We start from the raw sequence: 24,964 nt of genomic DNA, 5'->3' as shown, positions 1-24,964 counted from the left end.
TTTGACCACTTGAGTTTGGGGGAAACTCACAGGAGGTTTGTAAATGCCAGGAAGGTCCATAATTATGTATTATTAATTATGCATAATCACATAATTCAGATATAGTTATAAAAATTATATAATTTGAGGGTTTTAAGTTAAATTTTGTTTCACTAATTAACTATTGAATTACAACAAGGTTTTTCCTAAGTGAGGGCACCGGTGAAGAGAAGTTAAGGTGAAGTGAAAGGTTGATATCGCAAATATGCATATTTTTCTCTGAAGAAAAAGTAGTCTTTGAAAAAGAATAGATTCATGTATATGTATAACTGAATCACTTTGCTGTACAACTGAAACTATCACAACACTGGTAATCAACTATACTTCAACATAAAATAAAAAGTTTGAAAAAAGAAAGAAAAAATAGTCTTCTTGAGTAAATGGAGAGTTGTATCTTGTTGTAAAGGAAGATTCAATACTGGAAAGGTGGGAGTTCTCCCTAAATTAATTTTTACAATCTAATCTCAGTCAGGGTCCCAAGTGAATTTTTAAAACTAAATGCAAAATAATTATAAATATTATTTGGAAAATTAAATATGAAAGAATAACCAGGAAATTAAAAAAAAAGAAATGAGGTATAAATTTACAATATAAATCACAGTTATTAATACAGGATAATACTGTAGGAATAAATAGAGCTAACGGAAGGCACAGATTAGAAAGTCCAAAATTAGACTCAGGTACGTATGATAATTTAGTGAATAATGATGGGAGCAGTTAATATCTTCTCTAATAGATATCTTGGGCATAGACTATAGGCTAGAAAACTTGAATCGCTGTTTGGTGACTCTGGGGGTGGTAAAGGCAGGCTTCGTCCCTTGTGTGGTGGTGGGCAGATAGGCTTTTCCTTTGGTGCTCACAGACATTAAACCAGAATGTAGGGGCCCTCCTTTACTTGGGATGCCATCCAAATAAACCTAGGAGGAAAGATTGTAGTCTGCATCTCTATATGGGCCTCTGATGGAGTATCTAAACTCCTTCAGGTAGTTCTTTGCTGCATACTCCCTTGTCTGGCCACTCCTATGCTGTAATATTTGGGGATTGTCCAGGAATAGTGTAAAGAGACAGATGCCAGTTGGAAGCAGGGAAGGAATGATCAGTATTACTTTCAGTATAGATCTATCATCTAACCACTGCTCACCATCTTCACTGCTACCACCCATTCCAGCTGCCACCCTTTCTCACCTTATTACAACTGCTCCTTGACTTATCTCCTTGCTTCTCCCATCAACCCCTGCAGTCTATTTTGAACACGGTAGCTAGGGCAATCCTTTTCAAAAACCAAGACAGCTCATGTTATTCTTTCATTCAAAATCCTCATATAGCTTTACATCTTATTCAAAAAGAAATCCACCCCACAGTACTTCTCTGACTTCACATCCTACCAGTTTTCCACATGCTAGCAAGGTAATGGTCAAAATCCTTCAAGCTAGGATTTAACAATACATGAACTGAGAACCTCCAGATGAACAGACTGGATTTAAAAAGGGCAGAGGAACCAGAAATCAAATTGCCAACATCCGTTAGGTCATAGAGAAAGCAAGGAATTCCAAAAAAATCTGCTTCATTGGCTACATTGAAGTCTTTGACTCTGTGGATCACAACAAACTGGAAAATTTTTCAAGAGATGGGAATACTAGACTACCTTACCTGCCTTCTGAGAAACCTGTGTGCAAGTCAAGAGGCAACAGTGAGAACCGGACATGGAATGAATTGATTCAAAATTGGGAAAGGAGTGCATCAAGGCTGTATATTGTCACTCTGTTTGTTTAACTTATATGCAGAGTACATCATGAGAAATGCCGGGTTGGATGAAACTCAAGCTGGAATCAAGATTGCTGGGAGAAATATCAATAACCTAAGATATGCAGATGACACCACCCTAACTGGACTGCAAGGAGATCCAACCAGTCCATTCTGAAGGAGATCAATCCTGGGTGTTCATTGGAAGGACTGATGCTAAAGCTGAAACTCCAATACTTTGGCCACCTCATGCGACGAGTTGACTCACTGGAAAAGACTCTGATGCTGGGAAGGATTAGGGGCTGGAGGAGAAGGGGACGACAGAGAATGAGATGGCTGGATGGCATCACCGACTCGATGGACGTGAGTTTGAGTGAACTCTGGGAGTTGGTGATGGACAGGGAGGTCTGGTGTGCTGTGATTCATGGGGTCGCCCAGAGTCAGACACGACTGAGCGACTGAACTGAACTGAACTGAATGGCAGAAAGTGAAGAGGAACTGAAGAGTTTCTTGATGAAGGTGAAAGAGGAGAGTGAAATAGCTGGCTTAAAACTCAACATTCAGAAAACTAAGATCATGGCATCTGGTCCCATCACTTCATGGGAAATAGCTGGGGAAACAATGGAAACAGTGACAGATTTTATTTTTCTGGGCTCCAAAATCACTGTCATTGCAGACGGTGACTGCAGCCATGAAATTAAAAGATGCTTGCTCCTTGGAAAAGCTCTGACAAACCTAGACAGTGTATTAAAAGGAAGAGACATCACTTTGCCGACGAAGATCCATCTAGTCAAAGCTATGGTTTTTCTAATAGTCATGTATGGATGTAAGAGTTGGACCATTAAGAAAGCTGAGCACTGAAGAACTGATGCTTTCGAACTGTGGTGCTGGAGAAAACTCTTGAGAGTCCCTTAGACTGCAGGGAGATCAAAACAAGTCAATCCTAAAGGAAATCAGTCCTGAATATTCATTGGAAGGACTGATGCTGAAGCTGAAACTCCAACACTTTGGCCACCTGATGCAAAGAGACGACAGTGATAGTGAAGGACAGGGAAGCCTGGTGTCCTGCAGTCCATGGGGTCACAAAGAGTCAAACAAATCTGAGTGACTGAACAACAACATATTAAGACCAGGATTCCTATATTTTTCTAAACAGTATATATCTGGAACAATATAATGAATATATTAAAAATTTATGAAACAGTAGCCTACATTTTATTGAAGCTATGTAGTTATTTAGTATTTCATACCATTAAGAAGTTGACTAATTCATTTTAATAAACATTTATTGCCATGCCTATGGTATGTTACTGAGTCCTGAGGATTCTTTTCTTTGCTAACTGTACTTAGAAAACTGTATTCAGTTTGGGACATCACAACATAATAGAAAGAATGAACTGGAACTGATTCAAGGAAGAAAAACAAGAATCTTTCTAGTAAGAGAACTAAAAGTCATGAACTTGGGGCAAGATAAAGGTATAGATGAGAGCTGATTATGTTCTTCAAGTATTAAAGGCTCATAATGTGGAAGAAATATTATGCTTGTTTTATTTGAATGCAGGAGGTAAAATGACAGTGAATGGGGAGGAGTTATGGAGAGACATATTAAATTCAGAATAAAAACATAACTTTCTAAGAGAAACTTTCAGAGATAGAATGGACTGTCTTGGGGTCCAGACATTCTTGGTAATGTACTGTTGGGAAATGTTAAGTCACAGGTGAGTAAGTCCACCTGAGTAATGTTAAGATCCCTTTATATGATATGGCATGACTGTGGTACTTACTTCAACTTTTCCTTTCTCTTAACAGATATATTATTATAACCTTTATTTTTAATGGAAGATGATTGAATGTGAAAACGTAAACCAACATGACATAATTAAAGAACTGGTGAGTCAAAACCAGATTTCTTTTCAACTACATTTGTAAGAATACTAAATGAAACATTTTTACACTTCTCTCTGGAGTTTATCTAAAGATTTCTTCTATGATCTTTGGAAGGAGAGAAAAACCATATATGTGGTACAGCTTTTATCCTTGTGAGTCAAAAATGTCATCAGTAAAACAGTTTATAATTTCTAATATCAAAAGTAATTTATTATCTTTAAAAGGTAATAATCCAGTTTCTTTTTTGTAAACAGTGTTTATGCAATGGTTTATCTTATGAGATGATTGGACAAGAAGGATCAGATACTTCAAAACTGGAAATGTTTTTCTCAGGGTATCCTCGTATAGTTGGATTGTCATTATTTCCTAACTTAACAAGTCTCACAATTGTTGCTCAAGATATAAAAGAAATTTCAGGACTAGAAACTTGTTTACAGCTTAAAGAACTTTGGATTGCCGAATGCTGCATAGAGGTAAGTCTAAACATAACCTTACATGAAGTATTTGTACTAAATTATTTGGCTTTGGAAAATAATTCATCGAAGTATATGCTTGAGGCATGGATCAAAACAGATAAATTCATACATGATGAATTAAACCCTTTACCCAGTAAAACAAAAGAAACATTTGAATAGGCAAAATATAAAAATAGATGTATACAAAGGATAAAATAGAAATAATAAAAAAATAGACACATTCTACTTTTTAATAATCAAATCAGATCAAGTAATACCCAGTATTGCTTCGTAGTAAAACTGGTTTATTTTAACACTATTGGTTGTGTGAAAATTATAACATCTGTATTGAAAGGCCATATTGCAAAATAAATTAAGAGCCAGAGATAGGTATATACCTTTTGACTCAGAAATCCCTATTTTAAGATTTTATCCTAGAGAAGTAATTAAAAGCAGAAAACTCTATACATAAAGTTATTTGTTGTAATGTTATTTATAGTAGTTAAAATTTTGAAACATAATCATATAAGATTATTTCTAAGAAAATTATTATAAACATGAAATATTTTGTAAATACTGTAATTTTAAAGATTATAAAAACATTTTTTTAAGATAACTTTAAAAAATCCCACAAAATTGTCTAGGTATTATGATTATAACCATATAAAATATAAAGCTGAAACTCCAGTACTTTGGCCACCTCATGCGATGAGTTGACTCACTGGAAAAGACTCTGATGCTAGGAGGGATTGGGGGTGGGAGGAGACGGGGACGACAGAGAATGAGATGGCTGGATGGCATCACCGACTCAATGGACATGAGTTTGAGTGAACTCCGGGAGCTGGTGATGGACAGGGAGGCCTGGCGTGCTGTGATTCATGAGGCCGCAAAGAGTCGGACATGACTGAGCGACTGAACTAACTAACTAAACATGAAATATTTTGTAAATACTGTAATTTGAAAGATTATAAAAACATTTTTTTAAGATGACTTTAAAAAATCCCACAAAATTGTCTAGGTATTATGATTATAACCATATAAAAATATGTATCAAATTGATTAAAATTTAGAGAATATGAAAATTGAAAATAGTTGTTTTTAAGTAGAGCAATTATATGATTTTTTAATTTCAGTTCATTTTGCTGGGTATTGATTTTGCAGTCTATTCTGAAAAATGTGATTTTTAAAGGAAAATGTACTTAAAATGTACCTTATTGAAATGATTGCTGCTGCTGCTAAGTCGCTTCAGTCGTGTCCGACTCTGTGCGACCCCATAGATGGCAGCCCACCAGGCTCCGCCTTCTCTGGGATTCTCTAGGCAAGAACACTGGAGTGGGTTGCCATTTCCTTCTCCAGTGCATGAAAGTGAGAAGTGAAAGTGAAGTCGCTCTGTTGTGTCCGACCCTTAGCGACCCCATGGACCTCAGCCTACCAGGCTCCCCCATCCATGGGATTTTCAGTCTCCTCTTTTTTTTTTACAGAAAATTGGAGGTCTTCAAGAATGCAGAAGTTTAGAAAAGCTGTACTTATATTATAATAAAATTTCTAAAATAGAAAATTTAGAGAAATTATCCAGATTGGAGGTTCTTTGGCTGAACCACAATGCAATTAAATATATTGAGGTAAGATAATTTCAGTGATTTATATTTAAAGTCAGTACTCCTGAAGAGCTTAACCAGTGTCTAAGAAATATTCATGACTAGTTTAATTATTGTTGAGAACGAATACATATATAGCATGTTATAACATATAGAGAACCTCATTTGCATAGTTTTCTTTATTCCTTCCACCATGTCTGGGAGGTAAGATGTTATTTCTTTATTGAGGGTTAAAAATAAAAAGGTTTGGAGAAGTTTTATATATAACTTGCTTTCTATGTATTCTTTTTCCTCCTCCTCCTCTTTTCCTCTCTACTCCACTCCCTTCTCCTTCAGTAATTCTCTCCAGCTTCCAGAGAACAAGGTGGTAGGCTGCACTGAGTTCTAAGCTTATAAAGTAAACAGCACCTGGTGCTTGAAACACCAGGAGAGCTAACCAGCTTGCTCAGATGACTTCTAAACATAGATTTTAATGATTTCTTCTAAATTATATGTTGCCTAAATTTTTAGGGCTTGCAAACTTTGAAGAATTTAAGTGATCTCAACCTTGCTGGAAATCTAATAAGCAGCATTGGTATGTACAGTTTCATTTGAAATATGAGATAATGTTACAATAATTTTTTGTTAGTATAAAAAGTACAGTCTTAGATTTCTTTCTTTTAGACTTTTTGTATGATGTCTTTGGGGCTTCCCTGGTGGCTCAGAGGTTAAAGCATCTGCCAAATCTATAATTAAAGGATATGGAAATACTATCCATTGATCAGTGGTTACTAATTATTACTGTCAGGAAAAGATGGTCATATACAACTCATAAACATGACAAGATACAAATAGGTAAAATTAGAAATTTAATTTTTTTCTCATCTTGTTTTTTTAAACTAAAGGTCGATGTCTTGATCCCAATGAACAACTAGAAATATTAAACCTTTCTGGTAACCAAATATGTTCTTTCAAGGTATGTTTAAATGGAATAATTTATTTTTATTTATCAACCTGAATCATGAGCCATCTTATTGCAGAAAATGGACTAAATATTCCCCTCTTAAAGAATAATTTAATTGTTTTGGGCTACCAAATACTTCCACAAATTTTCGCATCATCTGATAAATTGGCCCTAATGATCTGACACTATTAAAACAAAAAAATAACTATTCAGTTAGTCTTTAGGATACCACTTTCTCTTAGTTTTTCTCCCATCTTTCTGGCTATACCTCTTTAGTTTTCTGGCTTTTCATTCTCTTCTAGCACCTAAAAAATGGATCGTCCCAAGTTAGTCCAAGATCTTTTCTCATTTCTATCTGCATTCATTCTCTAATCACTCTAATCATCTTACAACTTTAAATACCTTTATCCACTAACTATTCCTAAATTGGTATCTCTATTTTGCCTAAAAAAATGATAATCTCCTATCCTAACCCAAACTGACTTCCCCTTCACCAAACCTTCATCTCCTGCAGCCTTCTCCATTTCTCTAAGAGGCATCTCCATTCTTCTGATAACTTAAGCCAAAATCCTTAGAGTCATTTTTTATCCCATGCCCCATATCCAGTCCATCATTTAATTCTGTTGGCTCTACCTTCAGAATATGTCCAGAGTCTGACCATTTTTTAACCGCCTGTATCACTGTTAGCCTGATTCAAGACACCATCTTCTCTTTCTTGCATTACTGAAAAAAAACCCTCCTAACAGTTCTCCCTGTGTTTACCTTTCACTATACGCTGTTCTTTACATAACATCCTGCCCCTTTAAATATATGTCAGATCAAATCACTTCTGCTCAAAAACCCGTTCTTGGTTTCTCATCTCTTTCAGAGTAAAAGCCAATTCTTACAATGGCCCATCAGATTCCATATAATCTAGTTTCCCCACTGTCTCTCTGTTAACAGCTTCTATCACTCTCCCCTTTGTTTACATCATTCTAGCCTCTCTGGTCTCTTCACTGTTCCTTAAATATATCTAAGACAGTCACCTTAGAGTCTTTGCACTTGCTGGAATATTCTTCCCCCATATATCTTCATGGGTTTCCCTCATAGCTCAGTTGGTAAAGAGTCTGACTACAATTTGCAAGAGACCTGGGTTTGATCCCTGGGTTGGGAAGATCCCCTGGAGAAGGAAATGGCAACCCACTCTGATATTCTTGCCTGGAGAATTCCATGGACAGAGGAGCCTGGCAGGCTACTGTCTATTGGGTTGCAAGAGTTGGACATGATTGAGTGACTCAGCGTACAGCGTGCTCACATATATCTTCATAGCTCATCTCATTTCTTTCCAGACTTTATTCGAATGTTATGTTCTTAGCTATGTCTTTCTTGCCTAATTTAAATAAAATAGCAACAATCCCCTACTACTCTCTCCCAACTGGAAGCATTCCCATCATTTTTCCCCTGTTCTATTTTTCCTATTGGAACTTATCCACAAAGCTTACTAAAATACAAGCTCCATGAGTACAGGAACTCACCTGTTTTATTCACTGCTATATCCACAATACTTAAAGCAGTATTTGACTTGTAATAAACTTCAATAAACATTTATGAGGTACATAAAGGAGAGAGAAAAAAATAAGAATACAATGTTTATGGCATATAGTATGGGTAAAAATATATAGCATTCATAATTTTGACAGTGTCAGAATGAAGTACATATTCAAACACTTCCTCTAGGTAATACTGAAGAAAGGTGGGCAGATTTACTATTTAAATAATTCTGAATTGATCAATATTAAAGTAGGCATTCTTTTACTCAAAAAAGATTATAGAACACCAAAAAGCTATAGAATGAGGCAGAATGTTTGAAGTGAAAGTCACTCAGTTGTGTCCAACTCTTTACCACTGCATGGAATGTAGCCCACAAAGTTCTGTCCATGGAATTCTCCAGGCAAGAATACTGGAGTGGGTCCCATGCTCTTCTCCAGGCGATCTTCCTGACCCAGGGATTGAACCCAGGTCTCCCGCATTGCAGGCAGATTCTTTACCATGAGGCAGAATGTTATAAGAAATTTAAATAACATTTAATTTTATTGGTAAAATTAAAGAGGAAATATTTGATGTGAACATTGAAGGGCTGACAGAATTTCAACAGGCAATGTAGGGAGAATCTTCTACAACACAGTTGGAAATAGGCATTCCAAAGATGAGAAGAACCATATGCAGAAAGAAGTGGAGGTAGGAAATCAAGGGGTTTATTTGTAGTAATAGCAGCAACAGAGATCAGAGGGAGCTGTGAAACATATATTCAAAATGTATATATGTATACACTTAAATATTACCTACACTCATTTGTTACCTTAAATATTACCTAAATTTAGATGACACTGGAGTCTATGAAAGCACAACATCTCACTGAAAATTAGTGGTATGGTACCTGTACAGATGAAAAATGGCACACAAATTTTTTCATCACCACCACGATAGTATCTTTTTAGGGTGACTGGAAAGGTTAGACATAAAAATTCAGAATAGTAGTATTTCAGGAACATTCCTAGTATGAGAATAGTAAAAGTTGCTATGAGTTATGCTCAATGTTTTGCTCAGTAGGTAATATTTAAGCTAACAAATGAGACATGAACAGGAGTTACCTAAGGAAAGGGCATTCCAAGCAAAGGTGTGCAGGGCCTAGGTGGTGGAAAGATGGTGGCAAATTTAAAAAACTAGAAGTCCTCTGTCTGGAGCAGAGCAAGGGAGAGAGTATGAGTCGAGGCTGAAGAAGATAAGTGCAAAATGCTGAGAGGATGAGGTATCACCCTGCCAAGAAGCCATATGGAAGCTTATCTCACCCTGGCCTGCCATGGCAGCCTTGTGGTGAAGAGCAGAGGCTGCACAGCCAGGAAGACCTGTCATTTCTAGCCCTGCCACAAACCAGGGGCAGCACAATACAATGGTAACGTGATGCTGAAGTGACATAATAATATACGGTTCTTAGAATAAAAACTGAACATCACTCAATAGATAGGCTATTTTATTATTACTCTCACTGTTATAATGTTAACCTATTTCAGTCTCCTCACCAAAAGAATGGGATTAAATAGGACTATTGTGAAGATTCACTGGCATAAAATTAAAAAGGTTGTCTACGATAATGGCGGCTACTTCTCAAAAAAACATTGAGCGTAACTCACAGCAACTTTTACTATTCTCATACTAGGAATGTTCCTGAAATACTACTATTCTGAATTTTTATGTCTAACCTTTCCAGTCACCCTAAAAAGATACTATCGTGGTGGTGATGAAAAAATTTGTGTACCATTTTCCATCTGTACCAGGTACCATACCACTAATTTTCAGTGAGATGTTGTGCTTTCATAGACTTCAGTGTCATCTAACTTTAGAGTGTAGGTGGAGGATTCCTGCGTAAGACTTCAAAGTTCACACCCACCATAGCTTAGACTAATGGTCAGATGCAATCCAGCCACCCAGAAAACAGTATCTTCATACATCAGAACTATCAATAGTTTACCTTTCTTGCCCTGCAGAATTTGACCAAATAATTCTCTGCACAAGTCTATTCAGCAGTCTCCTTTCTAGAGAAACACTGCTTAGTGCCACTCCTGGGCTATGGGCCCAGGCATAGCCTCAGGTCCAGCCAGGGAGCTCAGTTCTCACTTGTCCATAGGTAGCTGGAACACACACTGTCCACCTCCCCCTTACTGTTGATTCTGGCAACCTGACTTCATTACTTGATTCCTGATTCCATTTGTGCTTTATCTTCTAAATTAGAACTTCCTGATTCTTGCCTTGCATTTCCTTTGATTCTGAGTCTCCTAACTAGCATTGCATTCCATCAAGTCCAGCTCTACCATAGGACCCTCCTACTTCAGGTCCCTCTAGTAATATTATTATTGAGAAAGATGTGAGGATGTCTTAGAGATTGGTGGAAAGTAATATGTTGAAGTGATTTAGATGAATAAATGTTATTCTCTAGTGAAAAAATGCTAAATACTTGAAAAATGGATCAATAATTAAACAGCAGACTCTGTTTCCATGCATTTTAAATGTAAAAGGCCAAAGAGTATTTACTAAATCATGTATTCCAAATGATTTTAACTTCAAGGTAAAAGATGTAATTACATTACCAACCCCTACCCTTCCAGAGTCTGTGAGGAAAATGAGGGCCTTAAGAGAAAGCTAGATTTCAGTTGCCCTTACTAGGCAGAAATGGAATTTATAGAAACAAAAAACCTCAAACCAAAAGAAGACCTAAAACTCAGGAGTTCAGTAGTAATTATGATAGAACAGAGGTGCCATAGTCTTTGGTGATGATAGCAGACCTGGAGGCTGAGGAAAAGAGTGAGTGGTGGTCAGTGTGGGGAGTTTGATGAAGTTTGTAGGAGACCTGCACCCTGTTACTGCTAGGCGCTTGTTGGCAAAGGGGCTGTGTGCAAAGAGGGAATGGGATATGAAGGAATAAATAGGCTTCAAGATTTCATGTGGAATACATGATTTAGTAAATATTCTTTGGCCTTTTACATTTAAAATGCATGGAAACAGAGTCTGCTGTTTAATTATTGATCCATTTTTCAAGTATTTAGCATCTTTTTCACTAGAGAATAACATTTATTCATCTAAATCACTTCAACATATTAAGGTACATAATTAAAATGCATTAATTAAATTATGGGTGATCTTAAGAATTCAAATGCCATTTTTAGGAATGGACAGTTGAAATTAATTAATTTGTTACTGTTCTAGGACCTAACTAACTTAACCAGGCTACGTCACTTAAAGGATTTATGTCTGAATGATCCTCAGTATAAAACCAATCCAGTTTGTCTGCTGTGTAATTATTCCACACATGTGTTATATCATTTGCCTTGCCTTCAAAGACTTGATACGTTTGATGTGTCACCAAAGCAGATCAAGGAACTGGCAGATGTAAGTGTATCCCTAATCAGGTATCTGTGACTTAAGTTTAATTAACTGCTTCTTTTCTGGCTATGTCAATGTGTGGTAGGTAGTATTATTTTGTCAGTGTTGTCACCAATTCTACTTTTGCCCAGTAAGCTGGATATTTCACACAAATGCATATAAATAATAATAATATTAGTACTAGAACCTCAATTTTGATGACAATAATGGAAGATAAAATAATAGAAAAACATTTATAACTTATATAAAGCTTAAAGAAGAAAATCTGAAAAATTATCTTCAGTGCTAAGAATATACGAAAATTAATAAAACCTAAACAAAGTAGAAACTCTAATACTTTGGCCACCTCATGCGAAGAGTTGACTCATTGGAAAATACCCTGATGCTGGGAGGGATTGGGGACAGGAGGAGAAGGGGACAACAGAGTATGAGATGGCTGGATGGCATCACTGACTCGATGGACATGAGTTTGGGTAAACTCTGGGAGTTGGTGATGGACAGGGAGGCCTGGCGTGCTGCAATTCATGGGGTTGCAGAGTTGGACACAACTGAGAGACTGAACTGAACTGAAGTGAAACAAAGTAGAAATGAAACAAGTAACATCCTCTCATTTGGAATATTATATATCAAAATTACAAAATACCCATGGTTGATGGTAGTATGCCAGGATTAGGTAGATTTTTGGGGACTCCAAAATCACTGCGGATGCTGATTGCAGCCATGAAATTAAAAGATGCTTACTCCTTGGAAGGAAAGTTATGACCAACCTAGATAGCATATTAAAAAGCAGAGACATTACTTTGCCAACAAAGGTCCGTCTAGTCAAGGCTATGGTTTTTCCTGTGGTCATGTATGAATGTGAGAGTTGGACTGTGAAGAAAGCTGAGTGCCGAAGAATTGATGCTTTTGAACTGTGGTGTTGGAGAAAACTCTTGAGAGTCCCTTGGACTGCAAGGAGATCCAACCAGTCCATTCTAAAGGAGATCAATCCTGGGTGTTCATTGGAAGGACTGATGCTAAAGCTGAAACTGCAATACTTTGGCCACCTCATGCGACGAGTTGACTCACTGGAAAAGACTCTGATGCTGGGAGGGATTGGGGGCAGGAGGAGAAGGGGACGACAGAGAATGAGATGGCTGGATGGCATCACCGACTCGATGGACATGAGTTTGAGTGAACTCCGGGAGTTGGTGATGGACAGGGAGGCCTGGCTTGCTGTGATTCATGGTGTCACAGAGTCGGACATGACTGAGTGACTGAACTGAACATCTAATTAAAGATGGTTTGGGGTTCTCTGTAAGTATAAATGGATCCACCCACACTGCCAAAATCTTGAAGATGTCCAAACTCTTGAAGATGACCGAAATCTTGAAGAGGGCTTTTCCTGGGCTATCACTGATGGTGAATCTGCCAGTAAAGGGGTTACTTTGACATGGTACTAAAGGCTTTGTAATTTGAGAATAGAGTTCATAGGAATTTACCATGTTTATTAATATTCTTTCCACATTATATTTCTACTTCTCCTTCCAGTCCATTGAGTCCCATTTGTGCATTTAGTTAACCATTCAATAAACAGTTTATGAGTATCTAGAATGTGCCAGCATGTGGATGCCCCCACATAAAGCCTTTCCATCCTTTCCTTGTGGTTCATCCATTATCTCAACACAGATTAAGAATGTCTTTACCCATTTATCTTGTTTCTCTTCTCTTCTTAGCCTGAGGATTTATTCTCAAGTTCCCTTCTTTCCTCTCTTCTTTTCAAAACTGAGATTATCCTGTCCCCCATCCCAATCTAAGAAGTGAGCTGTCTTGTAATATTGAGCAAAGGGCTAGAGAGTTATTGTCTACTAGCAGAGGTTCAGAGTCATTGGAGGGTCAGGTAGGAATGTCTTCTCTAGCAGTGTTAAGTCAAAAATAATTACAAAACTTTACAGTGACACCGTATTTTTGAAATTTCCATTATCATCTCTGTGTTTTTTAATCACACACTTTCTAAAAGGTGAGTAGGGTGAATGCACTTCACTAAACTACTTGTCTGATTATTTTATCTAACACATATTTAACGCCTATTAGACATTGAGACACATGGTTCAAGACACTAGAAATAAGATGACCAAAATAGATAAAACCCCTGCTTCCATATGGAGTTTACATTCTAGTGAGAGAAGACAGATAATAAGGACTAAAGGAGTAAAATACTAGTATGTCAGATGGTGATAAACGCTATGGAAAACAACAGGGTGAAGGAAACAAGAGTGTTGGTAGGTGCAGAGGAAGGGTTATTGGCTCTTTTATATAGAATTGTTGGGAAATGATTTATTTAGGCGAAATTTGAGCAGAGAACTGAGGAAGTAAGGGGGCAAGCTCTTCAGGGATCAGCAAGAACAAAGACCTTAAGCAGGAGCACGCCTCTCATATTTTAAGAACAACAAGGAGGCTAGTCTGGCTGGAGCTGAGTAAATAGGAGAGAAAGAGATGAATACAGGAGTGGTGGGGTGGGGGGTGCGGCGTGGGCAAACCATGTGAGATTGAAGAATGGTGTAAGAACTTTGGCTTTTACCTTCAGTGATATGAGGCCACTGGAAAATTTTGAGAGGAGGTAAAACAAGATGCCTTATGTTTTAAAGTGTTAGTCACTCAGTCATGTCTGACTCTGTGACCTCATGGACTGTAGCCCGCCATGAAATTCTCCAGGCAAGAATACTGGAGTGGGCAGCCATTCCTTTCTCCAGGGGATCATCCCGACTCAGGGATCAAACCCTGGTCTCCCACACTACAGACAGATTCTTTATTGCCTGAGCCACCAGAGAAGCAAAGGGATCTTTTTTTGGATAATGAATTAAGAATAGAGGATTCGAGGGAAAAGGTGAAAGCAGAGAGACCAGTTAAGTTCCAGAAACTTGGATGAGAGATGTTGATGATTTGATACAGGACACTGTAGAGAAGGTAGTAAAAAGTAATCAAATTGTGGTAGTATTTAGAAGGTGTAACCCATCTGGATTTGCTGATAGATTGAATTTGAAGTGTAGAAGAACAAAGTAGAGAGTAACTCCAAGCAACTGAAGGAAAAGGAGCTGCTATTTGATGAGATAAGGAAGAGTATGGGAGGAGTACATTTAGAAGGAAGAATCACAGTTTAATTTTAAGCACAGAAGGTTTGAATAATCTTTTGAACATCTGAGATAGATATGAGTCTATTTAAGAGAGTCGCCCAGATTGGAGGTATAAATATGAGAACTGAAAGCAGAAGGCTAATACCAAGGTGAGGACTGGGTGAATCACCGAGGGCATGGTGTGGATGGGGAAAGTAGGGTAGGTGTGTCACTGGGGTAGGTAGGTCCTGACTTTACTTGCTGCTGCTGCTGCTGCTAAGTCGCTTCAGTCATGTCCGACTCTGTGCAACCCCACAGATGGCAGCCGACCTTGCTACTTGTATGCAAAAAAAAAAAAAAAAGCACCATTTGCCATTTCCTTAGTTAATGATTTTTTTTTTCCTCAGTGGCACCCAAGAAATAACCTCTTCTTGGTCAGGAATTTTTATCTACTAATCATCACCCAAAACAGCTTTCCCCACTCTTAAACGCTCTGATTTTATGAATGCCTCATTTTTTGCACAAGAATTTAATGAATTCAGTTTCAGAATTTTATAGTATGTGTGGGAAAGGGAATTATTTTGCTTTTTCAGCATGCATATATTTGTTTCCATTCCATCTTTTATGCCAAATAATTCTGTTGGGATCTTGACTATCTACTCTGTACTAAATAAATCAGATAACTATACAAGCCTTCCAACTTATTTGAGGTACAGATTTCCTGATAAAAAAGAAATCTCTTCATTATTTCAGGTAAACAGTTAAAACCAGGTCATATTAATATATTAATAATAATATATATTAATAGTATTATTAATAATATGACCTGATTTGTTTATTTTCTTCTCAGCTAGTTCTTTTTAATAGTATAACTCATAAGCACCATTTACTTTGTGTATTTCTTTTTTATATTTAAAAATTTTTTTCCTTTTAAATTTATTTTTTAATTGAAGGATAATTGCTTTATAGAATTTTGTTGTTTTCTGTCAAACCTCAACATGAATCAGCCATAGGTATACATATATCCCCTCCTTTTTGAACCTCCCTCCTATCTCCCTCTCCATCCCACCCTTCTAGGTTGATCCAGAGCCCCTGTTAAAGAGTTTGCTGAGCCATAGAGAAAATTCCCATTGACTATCTATTTTACATATCGTAATGTCATTTCCACGTTACTCTTTCCATTCATCTCACCCTCTCCTCCCCTCTCCCCATGTCCATAAGTCTATTCTCTATGTCTGTTTGCCCATTGCTGCCCTGTAAATAAGTTCTTCAGTACCATTCTTCTAGATTCCGTTTATATGTTAGAATACTACATTTTATCTTCCTTTTTCTGACTCACTTCATTCTGTATAATAGGTTCTACGTTCATCCACCTCATCAGAATTGACTCAAATGTATTCCTTTTTATGGCCAAGTAATATTCGATTGTGTATATGTACCACGACTTCTTTATCCATTCATCTGTCAATAGACATCTAGGTTGCTTCCATGTTCTAGCTATTGTAAATAGTGCTGCAATGGACAATGGGATAAATGTGTCTTTTTCAATTTTGATTTCCTCAGGGTATATGCCCAGGAGTGGGATTGCTGAGTCATATGGTGGTTTTATTCCTAGTTTTTTAAGGAATCTCCATACTGTCTTCCATAGTGGCTGTATCAGTTTACATTCCCACCAACAGTGCAAGAGGGTTCCCTTTTCTCCACACCCTCTTCAGCATTTATTGTTTGTAGACTTTTTGATTTTCCAGTTTATTGTGATCCACACAGTCAAAGGCTTTGGCATAGTCAATAAAGCAGAAATAGATGTTTTTCTGGAACTCTTTTGCTTTCTCCATGATCCAGTGGATGTTGGCAATTTGATCTCTGGTTCCTCTGCCTTTTCTAAAACCAGCTTAAACATCTGGAAGTTCATGGTTCATATATTGCTAAAGCCTGCCTTGGAGAATTTTGAGCATGACTTTACTAGCGTGTGAGATGAGTGCAATTGTGTGGTAGTTTGAGCATTCTTTGGCATTGCCTTTCTTTGGGATTGGAATGAAAACTGACCTTTTCCAGTCCTGTGGCCACTGCTGAGTTTTCCAAATTTGCTGGCGTATTGAGTGCAGCACTTTCACAGCATCTTTCAGGATTTGAAATAGCTCCACTGGAATTCCATCACCTCCACTAGCTTTGTTTGTAGTGATGCTTTCTAAGGCCCACTTGACTTCACATTCCAAGATGTCTGGCTCTAGGTCAGTGATCACACCATCGTGATTATCTTGGTTGTGAAGATCTTTTTTGTACAGATCTTCTGTGTATTCTTGCCACCTCTTCTTAATGTCTTCTGCTTCTGTTAGGTCCATACCATTTCTATCCTTTATCGAGCTCATCTTTGCATGAAATGTTACCTTGGTATCTCTAATTTTCTTGAAGAGATCTCTTGTCTTTCCTATTCTGTTGTTTTCCTCTATCACAATAAACTGTGGAAAATTCTGAAAGAGATGGGAATACCAGACTACCTGACCTGCCTCTTGAGAAACCTGTATGCAGGTCAGGAAGCAACAGTTAGAACTGAACATGGAACAACAGACTGGTTCCAAATAGGAAAAGGAGTACGTCAAGGCTGTATATTGTCACCTTGCTTATTTAACTTATATGCAGAGTACATCATGAGGAACACTGGGCTGGAAGAAGCACAAGCTGGAATCAAGATTGCCGGGAGAAATATCAATAGCGTCAGATATGCAGATGACACCACCCTTATGGCAGAAAGTGAAGAGGAACTCAAAAGCCTCTTGGTGAAAGTGAAAGAGGAGAGTGAAAAAGTTGGCTTAAAGCTCAACATTCAGAAAACGAAGATCATGGCATCTGGTCCCATCACTTCATGGGAAATAGATGGGGAAACAGTGGAAACGGTGTCAGACTTTATTTTTTGGGGCCCCAAAATCACTACGGATGCTGACTGAAGCCATGAAATTAAAAGATGCTTACTCCTTGGAAGGAAAGTTATGACCAACCTAGATAGCATATTAAAAAGCAGAGACATTACTTGCCAACCAAGGTCTGTCTAGTCAAGGCTATGGTTTTTCCAGTGGTCATGTATGGATGTGAGAGTTGGACTGTGGAGAAAGCTGAGTGCCAAAGAATTTATGCTTTTGAACTGTGGTGCTGGAGAAGACTCTTGAGAGTCCCTTGGACTGCAAGGAGATCCATCCAGTCCATTCTAAAGGAGATCGGTCCTGGGTGTTCATTGGAAGGACTGATGCTAAAGCTGAAACTCCAATACTTTGGCCACCTCATGCGAAGAGTTGACTCACTGGAAAAGACTCTGATGTTGGGAGGTATTGGGGGCAGGAGGAGAAGGGGACGACAGAGAATGAGATGGTTGGATGGCATCACCGACTCGATGGACATGAATTTGAGTGAACTCTGGGAGTTGGTGATGGACAGGGAGGCCTGGTGTGCTGTGATTCATGGGGTCGCAAAGAGTCGGACATGACTGAACGACTGAACTGAACTGAACTGAGACTTTTTGATGATGGCCATTCTGACTGATTTGAGGAGATATCTCACTGTAGTTTTGAATTGCATTTCTCTAAAAATGAGTGATGTTGAGCATCTGTCTTTTCATGTATTTGTTAGCCATCTGTATGTCTTCTTTGTAGAAATGTCTGTTTAGGTCTTTATCCTACTTTTTGATTGGGTTGTTTGTTTTTCTGGTTGAGTTGTATGAGCTGCTTGTATATATTGGAAATCAATCCTGGTTGGTTGTGGAATTGTATTAAATTTTGGTGGCTCTTTTTTGGGTTTAATAGTTTTTAAAATTTATTTAGGGGGAATAATAGTGATTTTTGGTTATACAATGGCTATGGCTATGGAACAGTACCCTGAGATTTGGGTTTCTAATAAGACTGTTTTAGGGACATTTATTACTGGTCTGTTGATGGAGTTTTTAATGGTTTATTATGTGTTGAAGGATAAAGAGGTAGAAATTGTGTTCAAGTTTAATGGCCTGGGGGATTGGGTAATTTATGATATAGGGGATTCTGGATTTTTTAGTGAGGAGGCTATGGGAATTGTGGCTTTATATAGTTATGGTACTTGATTAGTTATTGTAACTGGTTGGTCTTTGTTAATTGGTGTTGTGGTTATTATGGAAATTACTTGTGGAAATTAAATAGGATTATGCTAGTGAGGATTGTAACTAGGAAGGAGAGAAAGTATAGTTTGATTAGGCCTCTTTGGCTTGTGACTATTATGGATATTTTTATTTGAATTAGTGAAGTAGTTTTTGGTAGGATGCTTTCTAGTCAGATTAGGTCTAGGAGAGAAGATGCTGATTTTTGGCTTATTGTTAAGTTTATGTAAGGGGCTAGGCGGTGTATAATTATGGGGAAATATCCTAGTAGGTTGGAGAATTTAAAGATGCTTGATGGATAGTTGAATTTTAGATTTTGAGTTATGTTGTTAATTTCTAGTGCTAGAATGAAGCCCAGGATTGTTACTACAATTCTACAGTCAGTCAGTTGTTTTATTTGATGTCATTTTCTCCCATCTGAGGGTAGTCTTGCTTATAGTTTCCTTTGCTGTGCAAAAGCTTTTATGTTTAATCAGGTCCCACTTGTTTACTTTTGTTTTTATTTCCTTTATTCTAGGAGGTGGGTCATGGAAGATCTTGCTTTGATTTAGGTCATTGAGTGTTCTGCCTATGTTTTCCTCTAAAAGTTTTATAGTTTCTGGCCTTACATTTAGGTCATTAATCCATTTTGAGTTTATCTTTGTGTATGGTGTTAGGAAGTGTTCTAATTTCATTCTTTTACACGTAGCTGTGCAGTTTTCCCAGCACCATTTATTGAAGAGGCTGTCTTTTCCCCATTGTATAGTCTTGCCTCCTTTGTCAAAAATAAGGTACCCATAGGTGCATGGGTTTATTTCTGGACTTTCTATCTTGTTCCATTGGTCTATATTTCTGTTTTTGTGCCAGTACCATACTGTCTTGATGACTGTAGCTTTGTAGTATAATCTGAAGTCAGGAAGGTTGATTCCTCCAGCTTCATTCTTTCTCAAGAATTCTTTGTCTATTTGGGGTCTTTTGTGTTTCCGTATGAATTTTGAAATTTTTTTATGTATTTCTGTGAAAAATGCCATTGGTAATTTGATAGGGATCGCATTGAATCTGTAGATTGCATTTGGTAGTATAGTCATTTTCACAGTATTGATTCTTTCTACACAGGAACGTGGAATATCACTCCCATCTGTTTATGTCATCTTTGATTTCTTTCATCAGTGTCTTAAAATTTTCTGTGTTCAGTTTTTTCTCTCCTTAGGTAAATTTATTCCTAGATATTTAATTCCTTTTGTTGCAGTGGTGAATGAAATTGATTCCTTAATTTCTTTCTGATTTTTCATTGTTAGTATATAGAAATGCAAGTGATTTCTGTGTATTGATTTTGTATCCTGCAACTTTGCTAAATTCACTGATTAGCTCTAGTAATTTTCTGATACTATCTTTAGGGTTTTCTATGTACAGTATCATGTCATCTGCAAGCAGTGAGAGCTTTACTTCTTTTCTGATCTGGATTCCTTTTCTTTCTTTTTCTTCTCTGATTGCTGTAGCTAGGACTTCCAGAACTATGTTGAATAATAGTGGTGAAAGTGGACACCCTTGTCTTATTCCTGATCTTAGGGGGAATGCTTTCAGTTTTTCACCATTGAGAATAATGTTTGCTGTAGGCTTATTGTACATGGCCTTTACTATGTTAAGGTAGGTTTCTTCTGTGCACATTTTTTGAAGATACTTAATCATAAATGGGTGCTGAGTTTTGTCAAAGGCTTTTTCTGCATCTATTGAGATGATCATATGGTTTTTATCTTTCAATTTGTTAATATGGTATATCACATTGATTGATTTGCATATATTGAAGAATCCTTGCATTCCTGGAGTAAACCCAACTTGATCATGGTGTATGAGCTTTTTGACGTGTTGCTGAATTCTGTTTGCTAAGATTTTGTTGAGGATTTTTGCATTTGTGTTTATCACTGATATTGGCCTATAGTTTTCTTTGATTGTGTTGTCTTTGTCTGGTTTTGGTATCAGCGTGATGACGGCCTCGTAGAATGAGTGTGGAACTGTTCCTTCCTCTGCAATTTTTTTAAAGAGTTTTTTTTTTTTTTAAAAAAAAAACTTTGAAAGAGTTTTACCTTATGGCTCAACTGGTAAAGAATCCACCTGCAATGCGTGAGACTTGGGTTCGATCCCTGGATTGGGAATGTCCCCTGAAGAAGGGAAAGGCTACCCACTTCAGTATTCTGGCCTAGAGAATTCCATGGACATCCATGGGCACACAAAGAATTGAACACAATAATAGGTGGTGTTAACTTTGGACTTCCCTTGTGGCTCAGCTAATAAAGAATCTGCCTGCAATCTGGGAGATCTGGGTTTGATCCCTGGGTTGGGAATATCCCCTGGAGAAGGGAAAGGCTACCCATTCCAATATTCTGGCCTGGAGAATTCCATGGACTGTATAGTCCATGGAGTTGCAAAGAGTCAGACACAACTGAGAGACTTTCACTTTAGAAGGATAGGCATTACCTCTTCTCTAAATGTTTGATAGGGTTCTCCTGTGAAGCCATCTGGTCCTGGGCTTTTGTGTTTTGGGAGATTTTTTATCACATCTGCAATTTCAGTGCTTGTAATTGGGCTGTTCATAATTTCTCTTTCTTCCTGGTTCACTCTTGGAAGATTGAACTTTTCTAAGAATCTGTCCATTTCTTCCAGGTTATCCATTTTATTGCCATATAGTTGTTCACAATAGTCTCCTATAATCCTTTTTATTTCTGCATTGTCTGTTGTAACCTCTCCTTTTTCATTTCTAATTTTGTTGATTTGACTCTTCTCTCTTTTTTTCTTGATGAGTCTGGCTAAAGGTTTGTCAATATTGTTTATCTTCTCAAGGAACCAGCTTTTAGTTTTATTAATCTTTATTGTTGTTTCTTTCATTTCTTTTTTATTTATTTCTGCTCAGATCTTTATGTTTCTTTCCTTCTACTAATATTGGGTTTTTTTCCAGTTTTAGGTGTAAAGTTAGGTTGTCTATTAGGTGTTTTTCTTGTTTCTTGAGGTATTGCTATAAACTTCCTTCTTAGAACTGCTTTTGCTGCATCCCATAGGTTTTGACCTGCCTCTTGACAAATCTGTATACAGGTCAGGAAGCAACAGTTAGAACTGGACATGGAACAACAGACTGGTTCCAAATAGGAAAAGGAGTACGTCAAGGCTGTATATTGTCACCCTGCTTATTTAACTTATATGCAGAGTACATCATGAGGAACGCTGGGCTAGATGAAGCACAAGCTGGAATGAAGATTGCTGGGAGAAATATCAATAACCTCAGATATGCAGATGACACCACCCTTATGGCAGAAAGTGAAGAAGAACTAAAGAGCCTCTTGATGAAAGTGATAGAGGAGAGTAAAAAAGCAGGCCTAAAACTGAACACTCAGAAAACTAAGATCATGGCATCTGGTCCAATCACTTCATGGCAAATAGATGGGAAAACAATGGAAACAGTGACAGACTTTATTTTGGGGGGCTCAAAAATCATTTCAGATGGTGACTGAAGCCATGAAATTAAAATACGTTTGCTCCTTGGAAGAAAAGTTATGACCAACCTAGACAGCATATTAAAAAGCAGAGATATTACTTTGCCAACAAAGGTCCATCTAGTCAAACTACGGTTTTTCCAGTAGTCATGTATGGATTTGAGAACTGGACTATAAAGACAGCTGAGTGCTGAAGAATTGATGGTTTTGAACTGTGGTGTTGGAGAAGACTTGAGAGTCCCTTGGGCAGCAAGGAGATCAAACCAGTCCATCCTAAAGGAAATCAGCCCTAAATATTCATTGGAAGGACTGATGCTGAAGCTGAAACTCCAATACTTTGGCCACCTGATGCAAAGAACTGACTCACTTTACCTGATGCTGGTAAAGATTGAAGGTGGGAGGAGAAAGGAACGGCAGAGGCTGAGATGGTTAATTGGCATCACTGACCCAATGGACAGGAGTTTGAGTAAACTCTGGGAGTTGGTGATGAACAGGGAGGTCTGGCGTGATGCAGTCCATGGGGTTGCAAAGAGTTGGACATGACTGAGTGACTGAACTGAACTGAACTGATAGGTTTTGAAATGTTGTCTTTTCATTGTCATTTGTTTCTAGAAATTCTTTGGTTTCCCTTTTGATTTCTTCAGTAACCTGTTGGTTATTTAGAAACATGTTGTTTATTTTTTTTTCTTTCTTTTTTTTTATACTAAAAATATTGTTTATTTGTATTGCAATACATTATAAATTTGTTATTTATATTCTTATAATGGTCTTAATTTTTAGCCTAGTGATAGTTATTTTTCTCTTTTTTTAAAAATTTTTATCTTGTTTTTTTTGCAGTTATTTATTTTTTTTTACTTTATTTTTTATTTATTTATTTTTTTAATTAATTTTTTTTTATTTTACAATATTATATTGGTTGGTTTTGCCCTACATTGACATGAATTCGCCCCAGGTGTACATGAGTTCCCCCTCCTGAACCCCCCTCTCACCTCCCTCCTCCCTTTATCCTCCCTCTGGGTCATCCCCGCACACCAGCCCCGAGTATCCTGTAACATGCATTGACCCTGAACTGCTGATTCGTTTCACATATGACAACGTACATGTTTCAATGTCATTCTCTCAAAGCATCCCACCCTCACCCTCTCCCACAAAGTCCCAAAGACTGTTCGATACAACTGTGTCTCTTTTGCTGTCTCTTATACAGGGTTATATTTCCATCTTTCTAAATTCCATATATATGTGTTAGTATACTGTATTGGTGCGTGTCTTTCTGTCTTACTTCACTCTGTATAATAGGCTCCAGTTTCATCCACCTCATTAGAACTGATTCAAATGCATTCTTTTTAATGGCTGAGTAATACTCCATTGTGTATATGTACCAAAGCTTTCTTATCCATTCGTCTGCAGATGGACATCTAGGTTGCTTCCATGTCCTGGCTATTATAAACAGTGCTGCGATGAACATTGGAGTACATGTGTCTCTTTCAATTCTGGTTTCCTCGTTGTGTATGCTCAGAAGTGCGATTGCTGGATCATATGGCGGTTCTATTTCCAGTCTTTTGAGGAATCTCCACACTGTTCTCCATAGTGGCTGTACTAGTTTGCATTCCCACCAACAGTGTAAGAGGGTTCCCTTGTCTCCACACCCTCTCCAGCATTTATTGCTTGTAGACTTTTGGATAGCAGCCATTCTGACTGGTGTGAAATGGTATCTCATTGTGGTTTTGATTTGCATTTCTCTGATGATGAGGGATGTTGAGCATTTTTTCATGTGTTTGTTAGCCATCTGTATGTCTTCTTTGGAGAAATGTCTGTTTAGTTCTTTGACCCATTTTTTGATTGGGTCATTTATTTTTCTGGAATTGAGCTGTAGGAGCTGCTTATATATTTTGGAGATTGATCCTTTATCAGTTGCTTCATTTGCTATTATTTTCTCCCATTCTGAAGGCTGTCTTTTCACCTTACTTATAGTTTCCTTTGCTGTGCAGAAGCTTTTGATTTTAATTAGGTCCCATTTGTTTATTTTTGCTTTTATTTCCAATATTCTGGGAGGTGGGTCTTGGAGGATCCTGCTGTGATTTATGTCGGAGAGTGTTTTGCCTATGTTCTCCTCTAGGAGTTTTATAGTTTCTGGTCTTACATTTAGCTCTCTAATCCATTTTGAGTTTATTTTGGTGTATGGTGTTAGAAAGTGTTCTAGTTTCATTCTTTTATAAGTGGCTGACCAGTTTTCCCAGCACCACTTGTTAAAGAGACTGTCTTTTCTCCATTGTACATTCTTGCCTCCTTTGTCAAAGATAAGGTGTCCATAGGTGCGTGGATTTATCTCTGGGCTTTCTATTTTGTTCCATTGATCTATATTTCTGTCTTTATGCCAGTACCATACTGTCTGGATGACTGTGGCTTTGTAGTAGAGCCTGAAGTCTGGCAGGTTGATTCCCCCAGTTCCATTCTTCTTCCTCAAGATTGCTTTGGCTATTCGAGGTTTTTTGTATTTCCATACAAATTGTGAGATTATTTGTTCTAGTTCTGTGAAAAATATCGTTGGTAGCTTGATAGGGATTGCATTGAATGTATAAATTACTTTGGGTAGTATACTCATTTTTATAATATTTATTCTTCCAATCCACGAACACGGTATATTTCTCCATCTATTAGTGTCCTCTTTGATTACTTTCACTAGTGTTTTATAGTTTTCTATGTACAAGT

General features: G+C 37.5%; 1 protein-coding gene across 1 annotated transcript in view; it reads left to right on the top strand.

The window, feature by feature from the left end:
- The first annotated feature begins 3,624 nt into the window (after positions 1–3,624).
- The window catches only part of LRRC9 (leucine rich repeat containing 9), a 132,994-nt gene continuing 111,654 nt past the window's right edge, over positions 3,625–24,964 (top strand). Inside the window, exons 1-6 of the mRNA XM_055436735.2 lie at positions 3,625–3,672; positions 3,924–4,142; positions 5,606–5,746; positions 6,233–6,296; positions 6,607–6,677; positions 11,406–11,588. Coding sequence (XP_055292710.1) covers positions 3,625–3,672; positions 3,924–4,142; positions 5,606–5,746; positions 6,233–6,296; positions 6,607–6,677; positions 11,406–11,588 — 726 coding nt within the window. The remainder of the gene's footprint in view (positions 3,673–3,923; positions 4,143–5,605; positions 5,747–6,232; positions 6,297–6,606; positions 6,678–11,405; positions 11,589–24,964) is intronic.

Source organism: Moschus berezovskii, chromosome 9, assembly GCF_049115385.1.
Source record: "Moschus berezovskii isolate FMDL1 chromosome 9, NW_MosBer_1.0, whole genome shotgun sequence".
In the NCBI taxonomy this organism is placed as follows: Eukaryota; Metazoa; Chordata; class Mammalia; order Artiodactyla; family Moschidae; genus Moschus; species Moschus berezovskii.
The sequence above is the reverse complement of the archived record's forward strand: the minus strand, read 5'-3'. Positions and strand labels throughout refer to the sequence as shown.